Consider the following 18,706-nt stretch of genomic DNA (forward strand, 5'->3'; position numbering starts at 1 on the left):
CTTGATGAAGCTAATCAGTCTGATTTTGCATCCATGGATGATTTACCCACACGCAAACTATTCACTTCTAAAGTTTGGCATATGGTTGATTTTGACCAGGCATTGGTTAATCTACACATGGAAATGATTTTGCACTGCCTTTTCAATCTAATCACCATTCAGATTCAACAATCCCCAATTGTTGAACCTAAGAATTTGTACATTGTTCAAATGGAACATTGTAAAAGATTCTAAAAGAACATCAACACATTTCATGTTGACGATTTATCCTGATGAAGCTAATCAGTCTGATTTTATACCTGAGAATGTTTATCGAACTAATTACTTTGAAAAAACCAACGCATGGAGAAAATATAAGACCATTACTTGGAGTAATTTAACCACAATGGTTTTCAATCCATGTCCTGAACAAGAACATTACAGATTATTAAGGTTTTATTGTCCTTTCCAAAAAAATAGTGGAGTGGTTTTCTTTGTAATTCGTCATAAGATAACACATGCATCTAAGATCCAAAGAATAACAAAATTCAGTGAAGCGCTAAACTCCACGATTTTGAAGTTAGACTTACAGGTAGAACTCAATTTGCACCGTAAAAAAAGGAGAGATGAAATAAACTAGACATGGAATTCAAAGAAAGAAGGTTGAGATTAAAGATGAAGAGGACAATCCTTAGACACCCAAGTACATGATGATGCTTGGGCTCTTTTTCTGAATAGGACAATCCTTCAAGCACAAAAAACCTTTGAAAAGGAAATTAAAACAATGCCCCTCCTGACAGTTCGGACGCAACTGTTTTCAAACAATTACTGCCTAATAGCAGATCCTTGAATGAGTGGAGAGATGATAAAGAACATTTTCTTAAAACAACTATGATAAACACCATGGAATGCAGAAAATTTACAGTCCTAAGAAATTCTCAACTTTTCAAACTGTGAAGAGCATCAGTAAAATAATACTCAGTAAATTATGTTGCTCTGAGGGGTCAAAGCCCAATCACAAAAACCATTTCACCCAAACTGCTTCTTGCGTATAACACGACCGAATTTACAAAAGATGAATGCAACATCAACACAATCGACACCCATCAAAAGCGAGGTGATGGCGATTGATGGAAAATAGTGAATTTTTACTTGACCTGTGGGGGAGGGCGTGGGCTGGAATTAATTGAGGACTTCCCTCTAATCCTGGGCAGAATCCTTAATAATTGTTGTCTCCAAATCGAAGAATTCTCGAGAAGTAGAAGCAACCCCAATCTACCCTGGTCAAACATATACCTGATCCCGGAAGCAGAGAGTGTAAAGAATAACGACTTATAAAACAAGGCAGCAGGGCTCAGTAAAAGACGTTTACCTCGTCTGTTTTTTGGGCTTCCACCGAAAAACAAAGGAGACAACCCACTGCAACACCACAAAAAAGGAAATCTTAATTTTTTTCTAGCAAAGTCTCTATTTCTCAAATGGATACGACGATGCATTTCTCTCCATTTTGATAGAAAAAAAAACATTAGATAGGTACAGATAAAGAAGTGTTTAATTCAAAGATGTGGGTATTCTTCGTCCTAACATTGTTCAACAGGATTGAGGAAAAAGGAACGAGAAGAACCCTCTTTACCTTAATGGCGGACATGAATGAGAAGCGACCCTGGGAAGATTGCTTCTTTGCGACAACCTTCCTTGCAGGGCCATCTCTGTACATTTGCTGCGCGATCTCTCTCAGCAGAACTTGAGTTTTCTCTGTTTGCATTGACATGATAGCTTGCTTCATTGACTCCCTGTCCAGCTCTAGCGCTTGAAGCCTAGCGTAGAGCCTCTGTATCTCTGTCTCTTCTTTGCTGCTGATAACCTCGCCCCTGGTTAAGTGATCCTCACACACTTTTACTGTTGGTGTGCCAATGTGTACAGCGTCGATGGTGTAAATTCTATCACCGCTGCTTTCGTCATCCCCAGTTGGCCCATCAAAGCCCATCGGAGATTCCAACTGTTGCCCACTGTTCGGGCTGCCCACAACCGCGCTAATCTCCAGCTTGTTCATCTGATCCGGGGCTTTTTCAAGATGGTGAATTCTCCTCTCTAAATCCTGCAAACGCACCCCCTGATGTGGGTTTTTGATCAGCCGATCATCCGCCCAATTGAAACTTTGGTCTTCTCCGCTGTCTTGATCGGAAAAGAGAGAATCCGGGTCGACGCCATAGCTGAGGAGACGATGCCGGAAAGCTTGAACTTCGCAAGAAAGCGCTTGAAGAGACTGCTCGCGCTTGAAAATCAAATCCTCGAGAATCATGAGCTCTTGCTGATCGTGAGCCATCTTCTCCTCCGCAAACCGCTTGAACTGGCGCGCCTCCATCAACACCTCAGCTTTCTCTCGCTGAAGCCTGAGAATCATCGACATGGCTTCAGTCGCGGAAGAAGCCGACGCGGCCCGCTCATGCTCGAGCTCCTTGCACAACTCCGCGATCTTCCTCTGCTGCCTCGCCACAGCTTCCCGCAACGCTACAAGCTCGTTCTCCGCGTCCACGCGAGCCGCGAGATCGACGAAGATCGCGCAATCCTTGCCATCGCGATCGGTTTCCCCAATCTCCTCCACCTTCCTCTTCACAGAGCGAGACCAAGCCATACTCGAAGATGCCGATTCCTCTTCCAATCGCGCAAATCGTTCTTCATCCATGGCGACGATCCGATCTTTCTACTTCATCCAAACATCGATCAAACCAAAATCAATCTCCGGAGCAGATCTACATCGATCTCGTCGACGGAGGTAGAAGACGATCGATCGAAACCCTAGAGAGAGAACGAGGCAGAGAAAGAGAAGGAGAGAGAGAGAGAGGGGTATTTATAGCTGCGGGGTTCCCGGCTACGTCGAACGGTTAGGAGAGTAAACGGGCGGGAAAATTAATATTTTCTCCCGTCTATACTTTACCAGTAAATCACGGGTTAGTTTCGACTTTACAAGGTAATAATCTTTCCGTTACAAAACAGAAGGGGTAATTTGTCGTGTAGTGGTTAGTGGGCCACGTCGTCTCGTACGGAACACGTGGCGCAGGCTGGGCCCGACTTTAGGATTAAGAAAATTAATCACAGATTAAGATCTGATTAAATTTCGGATCTATAAATACTGAGGCGTTTTAAGGTAATGATGGTGGATAAGTATTTTACCTTGCTTGTACCCCATTTCTGTTACTGTTCTACTGTCGTAGTTCTTCGTTTCGGAGCTTGCGAGTGGTGAATCTGGCGATCGTCGGCTTCTTCATCTGCTGCATTTCTGCAGATCTGTTTCTCGGTGATCCGTTTGAACTCTTTTGTTCTTGTTCATTTGGCGTTTTCTTGCATTTCGCGGCGCCGGAAGTTCAGTTCGTCGATTGTTCAGGTGAATGTAGTTTGCTCCGGAAGTTTGGCTTAATCCTGCTGAGGAAACAGCTTCGGGCTGCTCTTGTAGCGATCCGACGTTGGACTCTTGTTGCCTCGAGTTGTAGTTAGAGGTAAGCTGAAGTTCGCTCTCGTTTTGTTTTTCGCGCTGTTTCGCTGAATTCTGAAACCTAATTTTGTGTTTGTAGTGTTTGTTTTTCTTTTCCTTTTCTTGTGGATGATGTTCTGCGGTGGTCGGGGGTTTTAATTATCGCTGGTTCTTCGAATTTAATCCTTCCTGATTTATTTATTTATTAGGGATTAGGCTGCGTCGTTTTCTAAGAGTTGGTTTGATGGATTGGATAGCGTTCTAGAAAACAGGATGTTTTGTTTATTTCTGGATGATTTCCACCGGGCAAGGACAGGTTATTATAGTGCGTGGCTGTCACGATCTTTTTTTTTCTAATCCTAATTATGTGGACTTTTTTTTAGTTCTCCAAATGTCTGATTTCTTGGTTAATTTTGGTCATTACCGTTAGGTTCTTCGTTCGTTTTTCTAGATTTTTCGGATCAAGTCCTCGACTGAAGTCAATCTACCGGATAGAGGGAAAGTATCAGGGATTTGAGCGTAATCCGACGTCTTATTCGGTAGAGACGATAAGACTTGTTCTAATGTGATATCTTCTGGAACTTTAAATTCTGTTCGTGGGGATAAGTCGGTCAGGTTCGACGACACCATAGTTCAGACTTTTTATTTAATAATTTTTCCCGAGCCTGTTTTTTATTTAGGTTTGCAATACCAATCCCAAGGGGAATTCATCTTGATTGTCGAAAACTGTTGTCATAGGTCTTTGAAACGGAATTCTTATAACTTTGCAAGTTTTCTGGAAACAGAGAGACAATCGTGTAAACCAGCCGTCATGGTTAATGCCTCTTAAAGCTATCTTTTTCGGAACCTCATTTTCTTTCTTTGATTCGCTTCGTAGATGATTTTAAAAATTAGCAGTGGAAAACGTTTCCCTTATCGTTTTGAACTTTGACTATACTTGTGGGGTCTTTTTTAACTATACTTGTCTCTTTGGATGAAATCTTGTCGCCTGAATAATTTTTTTCATAATGTTCTCCTTGCAGGATCCTCATTTGAATGATCACAACTGAGTCAAGCCACGTGATTATCATTTCATGATTGCATTCACTTTTGATATCTGGAGAAGATTATTGCTGCCCCGAAATCAAGGTGATCAATTTCCCTGTCATACGAGCCTGGTCACTTTTGAGCGACGAATATAACATAATATCGTATTTAAGATGCCATCATGGTGGGGAAAGTCTTCTTCAAAGGATGTGAAGAAGAAAAGCAGCAAGGAAAATTTTATCGATGCAATACAAAGGCTCATCAATCCATCAGTTCAAAAGGGAAACACAAAACTAGGAGGATCGTTAAGAACGAATCGAGACATCGTTCCGAAGAAGGGCTCCCGATCAACTGTTGGGTCAAGGTCTCTGTCTCCCTCAACCCAGGTTTCCAGATGTCAGAGCTTTTCCGATGTAGTTCATGCACATCCACTTCCTCTTCCTCGGCTGCCCGCCGCGGATACCTTATATCAACCTTCTGCTACAAAGTCCTCGACCCCGATACTAAAAAAGAGGGGCAAGCCCCCTTTACACTTGCCTCTTCCTTCTCCACAACATATATTAAGCAGGCAAGATGTTGTCGATGCAGAGATGGACGTGGCCACTGCCTCAGTTTCTAGCAATTGCTCTGCTGAGAGTGAGGACACTCCAGATTCTCGACTACAGAGCCCTGCGGGTAACGACATGGACAATATCTTGAGGTATGCCTCTGTCTCCTTTTCACCGACATCTTTCTCTTTTTCTTTCATTGATCGAGAAGTATGTTTTTGTAGTGTGGCATGTAAGGTCGAATCGGCGAAATATTCCCCAAGGAATGTAAAAGATATCCCAAAGCCAGCAAGCAATCTCTTCGGCAATCAAACTGCATCAATGTCACCCAATCGCGGGCTTTTGGGTTATCAGGCTTATGCGCAAGCTCCTCAGCATGGTGCTTTTGCAAGTGCCCCTGACAGTTCAATGTCAAGTCCTGCCAGAAGCCCTAGAAGAGTGGTCTGCGCTGAGCACATTCCGAGTTCTGTTTTCTTAGGATCTAGGGCGTACCAAGATGTTGGTATCGTGGGATCTGGTCAGTGCTCCAGCCCTGGATCTGGGCAAACGTCAGGACACAACTCTATGGGAGGAGACATGTCCGGGCAGTTATTTTGGCTCCACAGCAGGGGCAGTACTGAGTGTTCTCCGATACCGAGTCCGAGAATGACAAGTCCTGGGCCCAGTTCCAGAATTCACAGTGGAGCTGTCTCTCCTTTGCATCCTTGTGCCTGTGGAACGGCGCCAGAGTCCCCTAAGCAGAGACATCGCCTGCCTTTACCCCCAATGTCTAACTGCAATGCTTCTCATTTTCCGTCGTCGAGTGCTAGTAGTATTTCTCCTTATCCTCGAAGCCCAGGAAGACAGGAAAATCCCACAAGCCCAGGTTTACGCTGGAAGAGGGGAAAGTTGATCGGAAGAGGAACATTTGGCCACGTATACATTGGTTTTAACAGGTATTTAAATTATTTATCTGGGGTTTCGCAGTCAGTCTCAAGATTTCATATTAGTTGAATCGTTTGTTTTGCTTTTAGCACGTTATTCAAGATTTAGTGGTCAGGTTTCCATTTGTCACTGTGTTTTCTTGTGAGATTGGCACTTTTCTGAGTCATCATTAGAAGATGGCCGTCAGATCTTATCTTATAACTAATCGTATCAAATGATACGCAAAACCTGCTAAATATTCTCTTAGAATTACAATTGAAGACAAGAAGAAAGAACAATTCTTGATACTCAAACAAAGAGATTACAAGGGGTTTTATAGGGAGCCCTAATGGGCTAATAATAGAAAGGGCCCTTAATGGGCTAATAATAGAAAGGAGCTAATAATAGAAAGAAGAAAAGAAAAAGGAAAGGAGACAATAATGTCAACAACAATCAGTTTGACTCCTTGTCTCGTCATCTAACATAATTTCCGTGTAAATCAGTGATAGTGGTGAAATGCGTGCAATTAAAGAAGTGACGCTTTTTTCTGATGATGCAAAGTCAAAGGAATGTGCCAGACAACTCGGGCAGGTAAAACATTGTCATTGCTTTTGATTTCATCGTCGTCGGTTATTCCTTTGTTACTATATAATTATAGTTTCTATATTTTTTACGCAGGAAATTGCCCTTTTGAGTCGCTTAAGGCATCCTAATATTGTACGGTATCATGGATCCGATATGGTACTAAGATTCTGTTGTTACATCCATATTTGTTCGAACTTTATTATTCGTGTATTAGTTTATTCACCGAAATGTGAGCTTTGTTGACCGTCTTTATTGAAAAGTTTTTTCACCTTGATGAGCTTTTGTCTTGTTCAATTTGATATCTGCGTTTAATATATTATCTTTGCTCGATAATTGATAAAGCCAATTGTGTTGATGCTTATTTTTGTATTTTCCGTGACTTGAGGATGTTTTATCGATTATAAAATCTGTGTGATCTTTTTTAGTGATGTAGGTCTTCACTTAAAAAATGACCTCCGGTTGGATTTTTCTGTGTTCTCAAATTAGCTGTATCTGAATTGAATTCTTGATAAACAGCTGGGTGATAAATTATATATCTACTTGGAATATGTTTCTGGTGGGTCCATCCATAAACTTCTTCAAGAGTATGGGCGATTCGGTGAGATGGCAATCCGTAGCTATACGCGGCAGATTCTCTCAGGTCTCGCATATTTGCATGGAAAGAACACTGTTCACAGGTCAGCTCATTTCTAGTTTTATTGCATTATGATGTCATCAAGCTCAATATCTTTTGTTCTATCTTATACTTCCGGAGATATTGTCCTCTGATCATTATTTGATTTTTGGTGCAGGGACATAAAGGGAGCAAATATTCTTGTGGATCCTAAAGGGCGCATAAAGCTTGCAGATTTTGGGATGGCTAAACATGTAGGTTTCTATTTGATCTATACATTTTTCACAATGTCTGTGCTATGGTATCTTTTTTTTACTAACAACCTTAATTTTACTATTTTTAAGTCAGCATTTTTTCCAAATCTAATGGCGTTCAATAGTTTAAATTCACATCACTGTTCCCTTCGACAGCTTTTTTGCACCATAGGAAAAAATATCTTTGTTCCTTTCCATTATTCATATCTCTTTTTACGTTTATTTATATTTCTAAAAGTCTTCTCCCAAAATTAATTATATTTATTTTATCGTAAAATTTGCAGATTACTGGTCAATCTTGCCCGCTGTCGTTGAAAGGAAGCCCGTATTGGATGGCCCCGGAGGTTCCAAATGCCTAAATCTTTTCTTCCTCTCTCTACTACAAATTTCTATTATTTGCATCTTAACATTTCCCAAAACTGCAACGAATACAGGTCATTAAAAATTCCAATGGCTGCAATCTTGCTGTTGACATATGGAGCCTCGGTTGCACAGTCCTCGAAATGGCTACATCCAAACCCCCCTGGAGCCAGTACGAAGGGGTCTGTGCTTTCTGTCCCAACCCTCTTCCCTTCCTTAAAAGTATTAAAAGAAAACCAACTTATCAAAACGTTTTAAAAAAGTTAAATTGGATAGACAACCCTTCCCCAGATTTTTATGCTATTTTTTTATTCCTGATAAATTTCCCGCCCCTGGTTGTGAAGATTGCCGCCATGTTCAAGATCGGAAACAGCAAGGAGCTTCCAGTGATTCCGGATCATCTCTCAGATGAGGGAAAGGACTTTGTGCGACAGTGCTTACAGCGCAACCCGTCTAACCGGCCCACCGCCGTTCAGCTCCTGGCCCATCCTTTTGTAAGAAACGCAAGCCCCGTTCCGCAACCTGTCACCAGCACTGAGGCTTTCGAGCCTGTCGCATCAGCCCTTCCCTCCAAGGTGCTTTCTTTTACTTCATCATTTTCTTCTATTTCAACTTTTCAAAAAAAAAATTATCTTCTATTTCATCGGCATATCCTAAATATCTTTTGGCCTTCTCATAATTAATGATCTAACATCCAGGGGGCTGGGCAGGGCCAGAGTTGGTCTTTTGCTGATGTGCAGGGCCTGGCAATCCAACGGCTCTCGACGACAAAGCCGACGTCCCCGTCCAGGTAAGTTTTTTGGGGATTTTTCTTTGCTATAAGACGGGCGAGGGTCCCGAATTTAAGGAATAATTATTCTTTCTAAATTACAGTGGTCGCCAATTGAGGAACTTGTCCTGCCCCATGTCGCCCTCTCCCATGTCCAGCCCCCGCGCGGCGGCGGTGTCGTCCGGCTCGTCCACGCCACGGCGGGGTGTGGCCATGCCTCCCGCCATTAGAAGGTAACTGGCGGGTATTATCTCTCTCCCATGTCCCCTTATTTTCTACCACCTTTGTTGGGTTCATCCGTTGTGCTTCGGATGAACCGATGATCCGAGCAATGGCAACAGAATGGCTGAGGGAAATTTAATATTTATTTGCCCCTGTACATAAGCTCAGAGTGGAAAATTGGATTAGGGCCAAGGATATCACCCTATTGCTAAAAATGAACTGAACTGGAAAGATTGGGAACCAGTCTTCACAGTTCAATGAATTTTAGGGAGAGCCAGTCATAAAAACATCATGAAAGCGTGCCGAAGACCAGAACAAGACGATCCGTATAAATGAATTGGATTGTCTGAAGCTTGTGATGATCTTATATATATAGAATCTGAAGTATATGCTTTGATGGTCATGGATTCCAATCCAAAGATGGATTATGAGGATGAAAGGTCCCATGAACCATGATGGTTAAATTTGGGAATGTTGTCTATGAATTTCTTTTGTCAATGTGGCATATATTTAGTGTTGCATATAATCTGGGAATGAAAATTGGATTGCTTGAAGCTAGAGATGATCTTATACATAGACTCTGAATGATATGATGTGATGATCATATAGTCCAATCCAAATATGGATAATGAGAATGGAAGCTCCCATATAGTCAATAGGGCATATATCATAGTTTGTTTTATGAAACGAACTATGATGGTCAAATTTGGGAAAATTGTCCCTGATTTTCTTTTGTTAATAGGGTATAGATTGAATGTTCCATATTATCTGGGAAAGAAAATTGGATTGTCCAAAGTTTGTGATGATATTTATATAAACTCTCAATCATATGTTGTGATGATCATGTAGTCCACTCCAAAGATGGGTAATGAGAATTGAATCCCCCATGAACTATGATGGTTAAATTCAGGAACTTTGTCTCTGATTATCTTTTGTCAGTAGGATGTAGATTGATGTGACTTATTATCTAGGGAAGAAAATTGGATTGCCTGAAGCTAGTGATGATCATATACATAGTCTCTGAATGATATGTTATGATGACCTTATAGTCCAATCCAAAGATGGATAATGAGAATGGAAGCTCCCATGAACTACGATAGCCAAATTTGGGAAAATTGTCTCCGATTATCTTTTTGTCAATAGGGTATTGACTCATATGTTAGGATATATTATAATTTCAACTAATTCATAAATTAGTTGGGCATCACTTATCAGGTGTTAGATTGAATTGATAGAAGTGCATGCTGATAGATGTCTTAGTCTACATCAATAGAAGACATAATAATAGTTTAATTCAAGATTTATGTCTTTGTAAGTTCAAGATTATTAAACCTTGGCTTGTAACTCCAGTTTTTGAGTTGGCTTAGAAGTAATGCATGATAGTTGCTTTTTTAGTCTCCTCATTTTGACTTGGGATCTCAAGCAAGTAAAATCAAACTTGCATCATGAAGATCTTCTCAAATTTTTTTCTTAAAAAAAACATATTCTCAAGTTTAACATCTAGAAAATCCAAGGATATTACGTCGACGAGTGAATCATGATGGTGTCTTACTATAATTATCAATATATTTAAAAATGTTTCGCAAAGATTCATATTCATATTGTATTTTAAAATAACATGGAAATATACTTGTTGAATAACACTATCCACTCTTCGATTGTATGATGGATGATACTTGATCTTGTCATCATTTGTGTGAACACTAAAGAGAGTGTGTGCTCTCTGAGGGAATGATTATTTAGCTTTATCTGCATGAATTATTCATTTCACGACTATATTAATAAATTTTAAACTTGAGAAAACAGGGACATCTTATGGATGGACAATGGCGTTTTGAATTTGACCTAGGAGACCTCGTTCAGATCGAATCTAGTCTTAGTTCGAATGCAATCAGTCTACCCTATAAAATTGTGTGATCAAGATGTGATTGATTACCCCAAGTCTAAGAAATAGAAAGATGAAGATACAATGAAGTCCCTGGCCACGGTAGTGAAAAAATTTAAAAACTAAAATGTTTGATAATTTCCCCACGCATGTCTTAATAAGGATGATTGATTAAAATTTGATAGTTGACCATTACATGTATCATTTATAGACTTTTGTGCAAATTGCGTACAATAATTTAAATAGTCGGCCTTTATGCGAAGCAAATAATGTGGTTTAGCCTAGCGCTTTTACGTGTTGGAGATTCAATTTGTTGATTAGGTCAATTACATCCTATTACAGTTAAAATATATTTTTATTGGCTACTGTTAATCAATGGAAATCATCGACTAGACAGATTATGACTTGTGCCTAGGGGTTTGAACACATAAGATTGGATGCCATCTTAAAGAGCTAGATATTTACTGAGGGAAATGGTTCAAGGACGAAAGGACCTAAAGTCCAAAGTGCAAAAAACACATGTATAACCCCTCCCCCCTCTTCTCCTTTATTCTGGTTGATCACTCTCCCCTCCTAGTGTAACAGGATTGATGGGAATACCCTCCCTACCTCTAGCAGCTCTGATCAAATAGACTACAAGGAAATTAGACGTGTTGAATATCGTGGGGATATATCTTGAAAGGAGGGGATGCACTTGAGATTTTTGAAACGCCTTTTTTGAGTTATGAGTGGAACTAGATTCAACTAAACACAAGGTGATTCAATCATCAAAGTGTTTTGGTTTAAGCTTAAATGGTATCACAATTCATATTTTCTATTTTGCAATTCTCACCTCGTACCATCACTTGTGGCATTACCAAGCATTCGGATTAGCTGATTACCTTGAATCTCGTATTAGGTGGATTGGATAAAATATGATTCTGAAGTTAATGGTACTGGGTGGTTCTTATTAACTTGTTTAGCAGGTTCGCTGTGCACTGACCATCACCCTTTGTGAAAATTTTAAGAGCTTGTTTTTGTATTTTTAATGAGAGCTTGAGCATTATTTTTAAGTGGTAACCATTAGCTTTTGTAGGATGGATTCAGTACTTTTTTAATTCTAAAAATTGAGGAGGGGTCAAACGAGAGTTATTCACATCTATTAAAGGCTATATGCTGAGTGATATTACATGTATATTTTTATGATATTTTTTGCTATTATATGATTTTAAATATGCAGGTTTGAGAAATAAACTGATATATTCATGGAGGGATTACTCCAAAAATATCCATACAGACAATTGCTAGTTTATGGGTTACAAAAGGAAACCAAAGCACAAAAAATATTTTACACAAGAGGAATCAACAGTTAGGAATGTAAACTATATCATTATGATGATGACAATCATATATTTTAATCCCATCCTAAAAATTTTCCCAAGCCTAAAAATAATATGATAGCCAAAATAAAATTTCCATTAACCTAAAAATAATATAGTAGCCAAAATTAATATTCCTATGGACTACAATTCAATCGCACTTTCATATCTTATATATGTTCATTTAATTAAATTATTTGTTATTACTAGTATCAATATATAAATAAATTTAGTGAATTACGATAAACTCATAATACATAGATCATCGGCCTTTAAACATGTGTTTTTAAGATTTTTATTCAAACGATACCCAGATGGATATCAAAAAATCTTAATCGGATAGTATTGTCCAATCTCACTCAGATGAGGGTTATATCTGATCACATAACCCATTAGTGCAAAGACACTAGGGACATATGGTGAGTGCTCTTTATTAGAAATAGTTGATTAAACTGAATAAATATTAATTCTTGAATGGTATTGTACTTAATTGTCAATCACCTTGATTCATGTCTTGATTAAACGGTACTTAGACTTGAGACACCAAATGCATATTGTAGATGGACCATTATACGTTAACTATGTCATATAAATTCTCATGTTTCTGACTGTATTAACTATAAAGCATCATTAGTGAATGAAGATGATTGAGTGGTCAACATGGAGTTGTCTGCCATTTTTGTCACATGAGACAATGGAAATAAGATGATGTGATGAAGCCCTCAGTCTAGGTAATTGAATATTAGAGAAGTAATTCACTGATTATTTCCCAAATGCGTCGTACTAACCACATCCTTGGTCATCATAGATTCAAAAAAATATATACATGGTAATTGATGAAGTCAAGGTTCTATGAGAGATTTATCATATTCCTTCGTACCTTGGCAACCAACTGGGTTTGTAAAATATATCATTGATTAATTATATCTATATGTTGATACAGTTTATTAATAATGTTGGCAGAAAAATAGTAGACCCTCAAAGTCATTCACTAAACTAATACATGGGCACAAAGGATCACGTGCGTACAATTTTTGGATATTGGTATATATATTTTAATTTGGGGTATCTAATGAGAAGTTCATGGGAAAAATAAACTTTACAAAATTTTTCCAATTTTTTGGATATTCCTTATAGGGTATGTACAAAGGAGAGCACCCTCATTTGACTCTTATTGAATACTTCCCCTTTTCTCCTATTTCTCTTAATTAGAGCGAGATTGAATTGTAAAAAAATCCTCTCGAATCTGTACTAATATGCTTTTGAGGGAATGAAGATGAGATCCAAAGCTCTAAAGATACTTGATAATAATAAATATGGAGTTAATCATGGAAAAGTTACACTTGTTTATGTATTATAATTATTATAAATGTGTGTTATTAACCTTTAAATGATTAAAGCTATTTTAGATTCATATTCTAATTTTTTCTTGATTTAATAAGATTTTAGATTCAGAATATATTTTTTATGATTTTTTGGACTTATATTTATATAGATACGAATTTTCTAAGTCCAAATATATATTAAATATATTTTTATGACGTATTATTTAATTTATAATGATTTATATGTTTTTCTTTAATATGCGCTTTCCATACATCGCCATTCGATACATCGAATTGCAACTAATCACACGTTTCTACAATGACTACCTGCACTAATCATTGCAAAATGGCTTAATTATGAGATTGTTAATTGTGCCAATGACGACGAAGCCGAGGACAGGGAGTGAGAAAAATGAATGGTTAGGATTTCTCCAAATTTAAAATGTGATATCTAATGATCCACAATGTCCAGTTGAGCTGAAATTTTTATGGATACTTTGTGTCCCCCTCTTTCAATCCATACCCTCTTATCGATAAATAGAGGTGTGGATCGCTATCAGAATCATCATTAAAATTTCTTTTTACTCATGTGGGTTGATATAAAGATAATGAGTTTTTGAGGTCGATCAAGTATGTTCATGGTGTCTAGATGGCAGCAGCCACTGGAGGCCTGAGGCCCCTCTAAGGAAGAGGGAGTCGACATCTAAGAGGTAGTTCTTGGACTGCAGAAGATTTGTTTATTATTAGTTTTGTAAGGTTTGAGGAAAAAAAGTCATGAAATGAAATTTCAGTATGTTCGTCTCATTTGATGTTTGAGCCCCTCAATGAGAGCTGAAAGATGTAACTCACATAAGCTAATTAACCTCTCTAGGAAAGAAGTAATTAGACATAAAACTCCTTGAACCTTGTTTTCTTGAGATTATGGTTGGACATTCAATATGAGGTTGTCACTTTTAATTTTTTCCTTTTTATTTATTAATTTTTATGACATAATATGAAGAAATAAGAGAAAGAGATCTAGTTTGTACTGGATTAGCAAAAATATGGCAGCCGTCATTTTTTGGATTATTTTGTTACAATTATTTTTTAACAACCCATGTAATATACGGTCATTACATCTTTATCAAATATTCAAATGCTTTTATTTTGCAATATAATCTAAGGTTACATTGGATTTGATGGCTTCAATCAACAATACAAAATTAATTGCATAATGGAATATTGAACACAAAATGGATCTTAAAACTGCAAACACTCGGCTAGCTAAAACAACATCCTAGATCACTCGGCTATTCTGGTGAGTTTCTTTAATCCATTAAGATGTTTGGCCTCTATTGTATCCACACTATTGATTATCTCAAAATTCAAGTTTTAATTTGTTGTTGGTATCTTGACATAATTCAATAAAAATATAAGCATGTACTCAGGAAGTAATCTTAGCTAGTAATGAGTACGGATCATCTCCATAGGGAATGGCTTATAAGGATTTAATATTCTTAATATGGTGATTATTGAGATTAGAAGTGATAACTATTAATACAAAATAAAGTGACAAGGAAATATGAGGCGAGACAGTGATATTGAGTCAAGGAAAGTAGTTGTTAGATTGTGATAATTCAAGTTTTAGACAACCAAGAGAATGCTAGAATGAAATAATGACGACGAGAGGTATGGCGAGAATAGGGTAGAGACGAGTCAAATATGATAATTAACAAGCAAGTTAATGGCACAAAGATGACATGAAGGTGGTAAGATGTGATTTGGAGGACATATGGGGTGATAGAATGGATATGTGTGTTGTGAAAGTGAACTAAAATACCAACGGGGTCAAAAAAGAACAATGTACGGTGAAGATGCTTGCCGTAAATCTTTACGTTCTACCGGGAACAGTGTGATTTGCATGTGCAGTTAAGCTCTCCCTCTTCACTGTTACTTCTTTTCACACACCCAAGGCACCAAGAACATACTTGATCGATCTCAGAAACTCATTATCTTTATATCAGCCCACATGAGTATGAAGAAATTTTAATGATGATTCTTATAGCGATCCACACCTCTATTTATCGATAAGATGGTATGGATGGAAAGAGGAGGGGGACACGAAGCATCCCTGAAAACTTCAGCTTAACTGGACATGTGGATCATCAGATATCACGTTTGAATTTGGAGCAATCCTAACCATTCATTTTCCTCACTCCTCATCCTCGGCTTCATCGTCATTGGCACGATTCACAATCCCATAATTAAGCCATTTTGCAATTAGTCAATGCCCTGCTGTTGTGTGAATCCTTTAGCTATTAGGCATGCTTTGTATCACTCTATATCCCCATTGGTTTATACCTGACAGTGAAGATTCAACAACAAAGGACTGGTTTCTTCCTAGAGGGCAAGGGCACTAGGGACCATGTCTCATTCTGGGTTAAGGCATGCATTTTTGTGTCTATTGCAAATTTCCAATTTGGATCTTGAATCAATTCGGATATAGTTGTTGGGATCATAATACCGTGAATCCTGATAGAAATGATTGATATTGAGTGGACAGGTGGGTTGGCGAGACACAATGCTGAATGTGATATTGAGACACAATCCTGATAGTTTGTCACTCACAAACTAGGAAATGAAAAAATAAATAGGGCCTTGGGAAACAGGCCCAATGTGTATTTGTACCTATGACTTCTTCAGATGATATCCTGAGACTTAGGATTAGACAAGCTCTTGGAGGCTTCTAGATGTGCAAGGACCTGTTCTTCTCCATTGGAAGTGTGGGTGTCTAAAGTATTTATGACTTCCATCATAGGTTCCCCCCACAAATGGTACTGAGGTGGAGGGTTAGACTGTAGCCCTGCAAGCTAGAGCCTTTAATGGTCTCAACCTGTGGTCTAGTATGTCCAGTGTATCAGGTTTGGAAGGACCATAGTGATATGTCTGTTCATCAAAGGGTACGTCTTTAGTGACATAATATTTCTTCCCAACAAGGTCATAACACTGATGTCCTTTATGGATCAGTGAGTACCCCAGGAAAAGACACTTCAGGACATGAGATGCCAACTTTGGAATGGTAGAGAGGTTTACATAAGTCTGATTCCAATCTTACGGAAGGGTAATGTTGCTCTAGCACATTGAGGGGACTTTCCCCTTTGAGCACCATCGTAGGCCACAGGTTGATCAATTAGGTGCCTGTGAGAATGGCCTTGCTCTATAGAAAGTTAGGCACATGACTCTGGGGCATTAGGAAACAGGTTACCTCCAATAAATGTCTATTTTTCCTTTCAGCCACCCCATTCTGTTGGAGTGCGTAGACACATGAGGCCTCATGGATTACTTTTTTATCAATGAAGTTCTTAAGTTCATTATTCACATAATACTTAGCATTGTCAGACTAGAAATGTTGCATCCCCTTTACAAACTGAAATTTAATAAACTTGAAGAAATTAATAACAATTTGCCATGATTCTGCCTCGTCAGTCATCAAATACACCCAAGTCATACGAGAACAATCATCAATGAGTGAGACATACCTATTTCAAAAAAACTATATATATGTGAGACATACCAGTGTTTCCCCTCTGCATATGGATGAGGGGGATGGACCTGAGATGTGCCACTTCCTCCGAGTGTGGATTCTTAACTAGCCAAAAGTAGTCCAACTCATTCCAAAAAATATCTAAGGCCGAGACATATTAACATATACTCATATCCCCTTGAGTAAGTATGATGGATTTCATTACCAAATAGGTAATGTGGGACTTGTCATTTCCTTTTCAGTGCATCTCATGTACCCTATCCCATAAGTCCTTCAAGGATGGTAGCCTAAGAAGAATGCTAGCTATTTTGGGTTCAATGCAGTCTAACATCCATCCTCTAATGAGAGAATCGAGGAATTTCGGGAAATTCGCTTACATTCTTCTCATACTCGGCTGAAGGGGTTGTGGGAAGTGGATATGATTAGGGAAGATCTGATGCCATTAACAACCAAGTGGAATTTCAGAAGTAATGTGGATAGTGGTTGGAAAATGAAAATAAATTCATCAAAATATGCATTGGGATTCAGCAACTATTCAAGAGCCCACCCATGAATGCAGAGGAGTACTCCCTCAAATAGAATTAAAATAGGCTACAATAGATCACTGAAACATAGAGGTGTCTTGGAGTTACAATTGCATGTTAGAGAGATTAGAGAGATAGCATTTGTGTTAAGCTCTGATGCCTCACTGGAATTTCTGATAACCTGGGTGCATCCACGACTCCAGCTAAGATGAAATGAAGAAGAGCTAGGACTCTACGATGAGAGATCAGAGAAGATTGGCAAAAGCGAGAGAAAAGTTGAGTTAAAACAAGTCACATTCATTGTTTAAGGCAAACATCCAAATAATGAATCAAGGGGTAAGGACATTCAGATACAACCCGAGAGCCTTACAACAGTCATATATACTAACCCTCGCACTGGGTGGAAATACAAATATGCATGAAGTTTCAAATTTTCTATCTTCAACTTTGAACAGCAACTGGGGAGGTGTCAGAGGGGTCTCAGTCCTCAACGCCACTTCTCACCTCCTCCGCCTCCATGAAGGTAGGTGATAACATACATTTCTAGTACCTTATATGATCATATTTACATGTTGATCTGCATTGAATTACTCATATTTGCATGTTGTCAAGCTTAAAATGATTAAATCTATTTTTAGAATGAATTTATAAATTTTCTGCATTTTTTATGATTTTTATAACAATAAATTCTAAAACAATATAATTTTTTAGACAGAATATGATTTTTCTAGAATTTTTTGACATTCAATTTGGAAAGATATGATTTTTCTGAGTCAAAATATATATTTATACATATTTTTTGGGCTTTTATTTTGTTTAATATGAATTTTTAAGTATTTTTGGCTTTTTTTGGTGCATGGTGACGTGACACGCTCACGTCCACTCATTTCCAACAAAGAAAAGAGAAGAAAAAAGAGGGTGACGGGGCGCGCTGAAGCACCGCCACATCAGCCTCAAGAAAGAGAGGTTTTTGAAATGTTTTTTCTTCGTTTTTATTTATCTTTTTTTCAAGTACACATGGCACGGAATACGAAGGGTCAACCACACGGAATACCAAGTGCTCTAACTTCTTAACAGGCGCAGAAACCGAGGACGTTGATGAGGAGAGAGAAGGAAATCAATGGCTAGGATTGCTTCAACTTCAAACGGCTATAACTTTTGAACTACAACTCCGATTGAGCTGAAATTTTCAGCGTTTCTTTGTCTTCCCCTCCTCTTTCTATCCATACCCTCTGATCTATAAAAAGAGCCTGGATCATTGTCACATTCATCTTGAATTTGTTTCCTACTACTTTGTGGGTTGATTGAAAGATAGTGAGTTTTGAGATCCATCAAGAGTGTTCTTTGTGTCCTGGGTGTG

At 38.4% G+C, this 18,706-nt stretch overlaps 2 protein-coding genes across 4 annotated transcripts; one reads left to right on the forward strand and one right to left on the reverse strand.

The window, feature by feature from the left end:
* Positions 1-935: 935 nt before the first annotated feature.
* On the reverse strand, positions 936-2,811 carry LOC144711683 (myosin-binding protein 7-like). Its single transcript, XM_078585684.1, has 3 exons — positions 1,613-2,811; positions 1,352-1,398; positions 936-1,275 (listed from the first exon to the last, which is right to left on the reverse strand). The coding sequence occupies exons 1-3, from the start codon at positions 2,663-2,665 to the stop codon at positions 1,128-1,130; spliced, it is 1,248 nt and encodes a 415-aa protein (XP_078441810.1). The 5' UTR covers positions 2,666-2,811; the 3' UTR covers positions 936-1,127.
* A 314-nt stretch (positions 2,812-3,125) lies between these two features.
* YDA (Protein kinase superfamily protein) lies at positions 3,126-8,893 on the forward strand. Of its 3 annotated transcripts, none has more exons than XM_078585683.1 (13): positions 3,126-3,277; positions 3,365-3,476; positions 4,474-5,177; positions 5,250-5,960; positions 6,432-6,519; positions 6,607-6,669; positions 7,030-7,190; positions 7,305-7,380; positions 7,665-7,724; positions 7,815-7,922; positions 8,085-8,315; positions 8,439-8,530; positions 8,614-8,893. In XM_078585683.1, the coding sequence occupies exons 3-13, from the start codon at positions 4,651-4,653 to the stop codon at positions 8,744-8,746; spliced, it is 2,250 nt and encodes a 749-aa protein (XP_078441809.1). In that variant the 5' UTR covers positions 3,126-3,277; positions 3,365-3,476; positions 4,474-4,650; the 3' UTR covers positions 8,747-8,893. The 3 variants fall into 3 exon arrangements, with proteins under 3 accessions (XP_078441809.1, XP_078441807.1, XP_078441808.1); XM_078585681.1 differs by having other exon boundaries at positions 4,474-4,579; positions 4,651-5,960; XM_078585682.1 differs by having other exon boundaries at positions 4,474-5,960; positions 8,451-8,530.
* Positions 8,894-18,706: the final 9,813 nt, after the last annotated feature.

Source organism: Wolffia australiana, chromosome 14 (genome assembly GCF_029677425.1).
Source record: "Wolffia australiana isolate 7733 chromosome 14, ASM2967742v1".
NCBI classification, from domain to species: domain Eukaryota; kingdom Viridiplantae; phylum Streptophyta; class Magnoliopsida; order Alismatales; family Araceae; genus Wolffia; species Wolffia australiana.

Bases quoted from the DNA above. Each gene is read 5' to 3' on its own strand.
- LOC144711683 (XM_078585684.1), bottom strand. From the start codon at position 2,665: ATGGATGAAGAACGATTTGCGCGATTGGAAGAGGAATCGGCATCTTCG. The intron at 1,399-1,612 runs GTAAAGAGGGTT...GTGGTGTTGCAG, and splicing joins CATTCATGTCCGCCATTAAG to TGGGTTGTCTCCTTTGTTTT. The intron at 1,276-1,351 runs GTAAACGTCTTT...TTCCGGGATCAG, and splicing joins AAGCCCAAAAAACAGACGAG to GTATATGTTTGACCAGGGTA.
- YDA (XM_078585681.1), top strand. From the start codon at position 4,651: ATGCCATCATGGTGGGGAAAGTCTTCTTCAAAGGATGTGAAGAAGAAA. The intron at 6,520-6,606 runs GTAAAACATTGT...TTTTTTACGCAG, and splicing joins GTGCCAGACAACTCGGGCAG to GAAATTGCCCTTTTGAGTCG. The intron at 6,670-7,029 runs GTACTAAGATTC...CTTGATAAACAG, and splicing joins GGTATCATGGATCCGATATG to CTGGGTGATAAATTATATAT.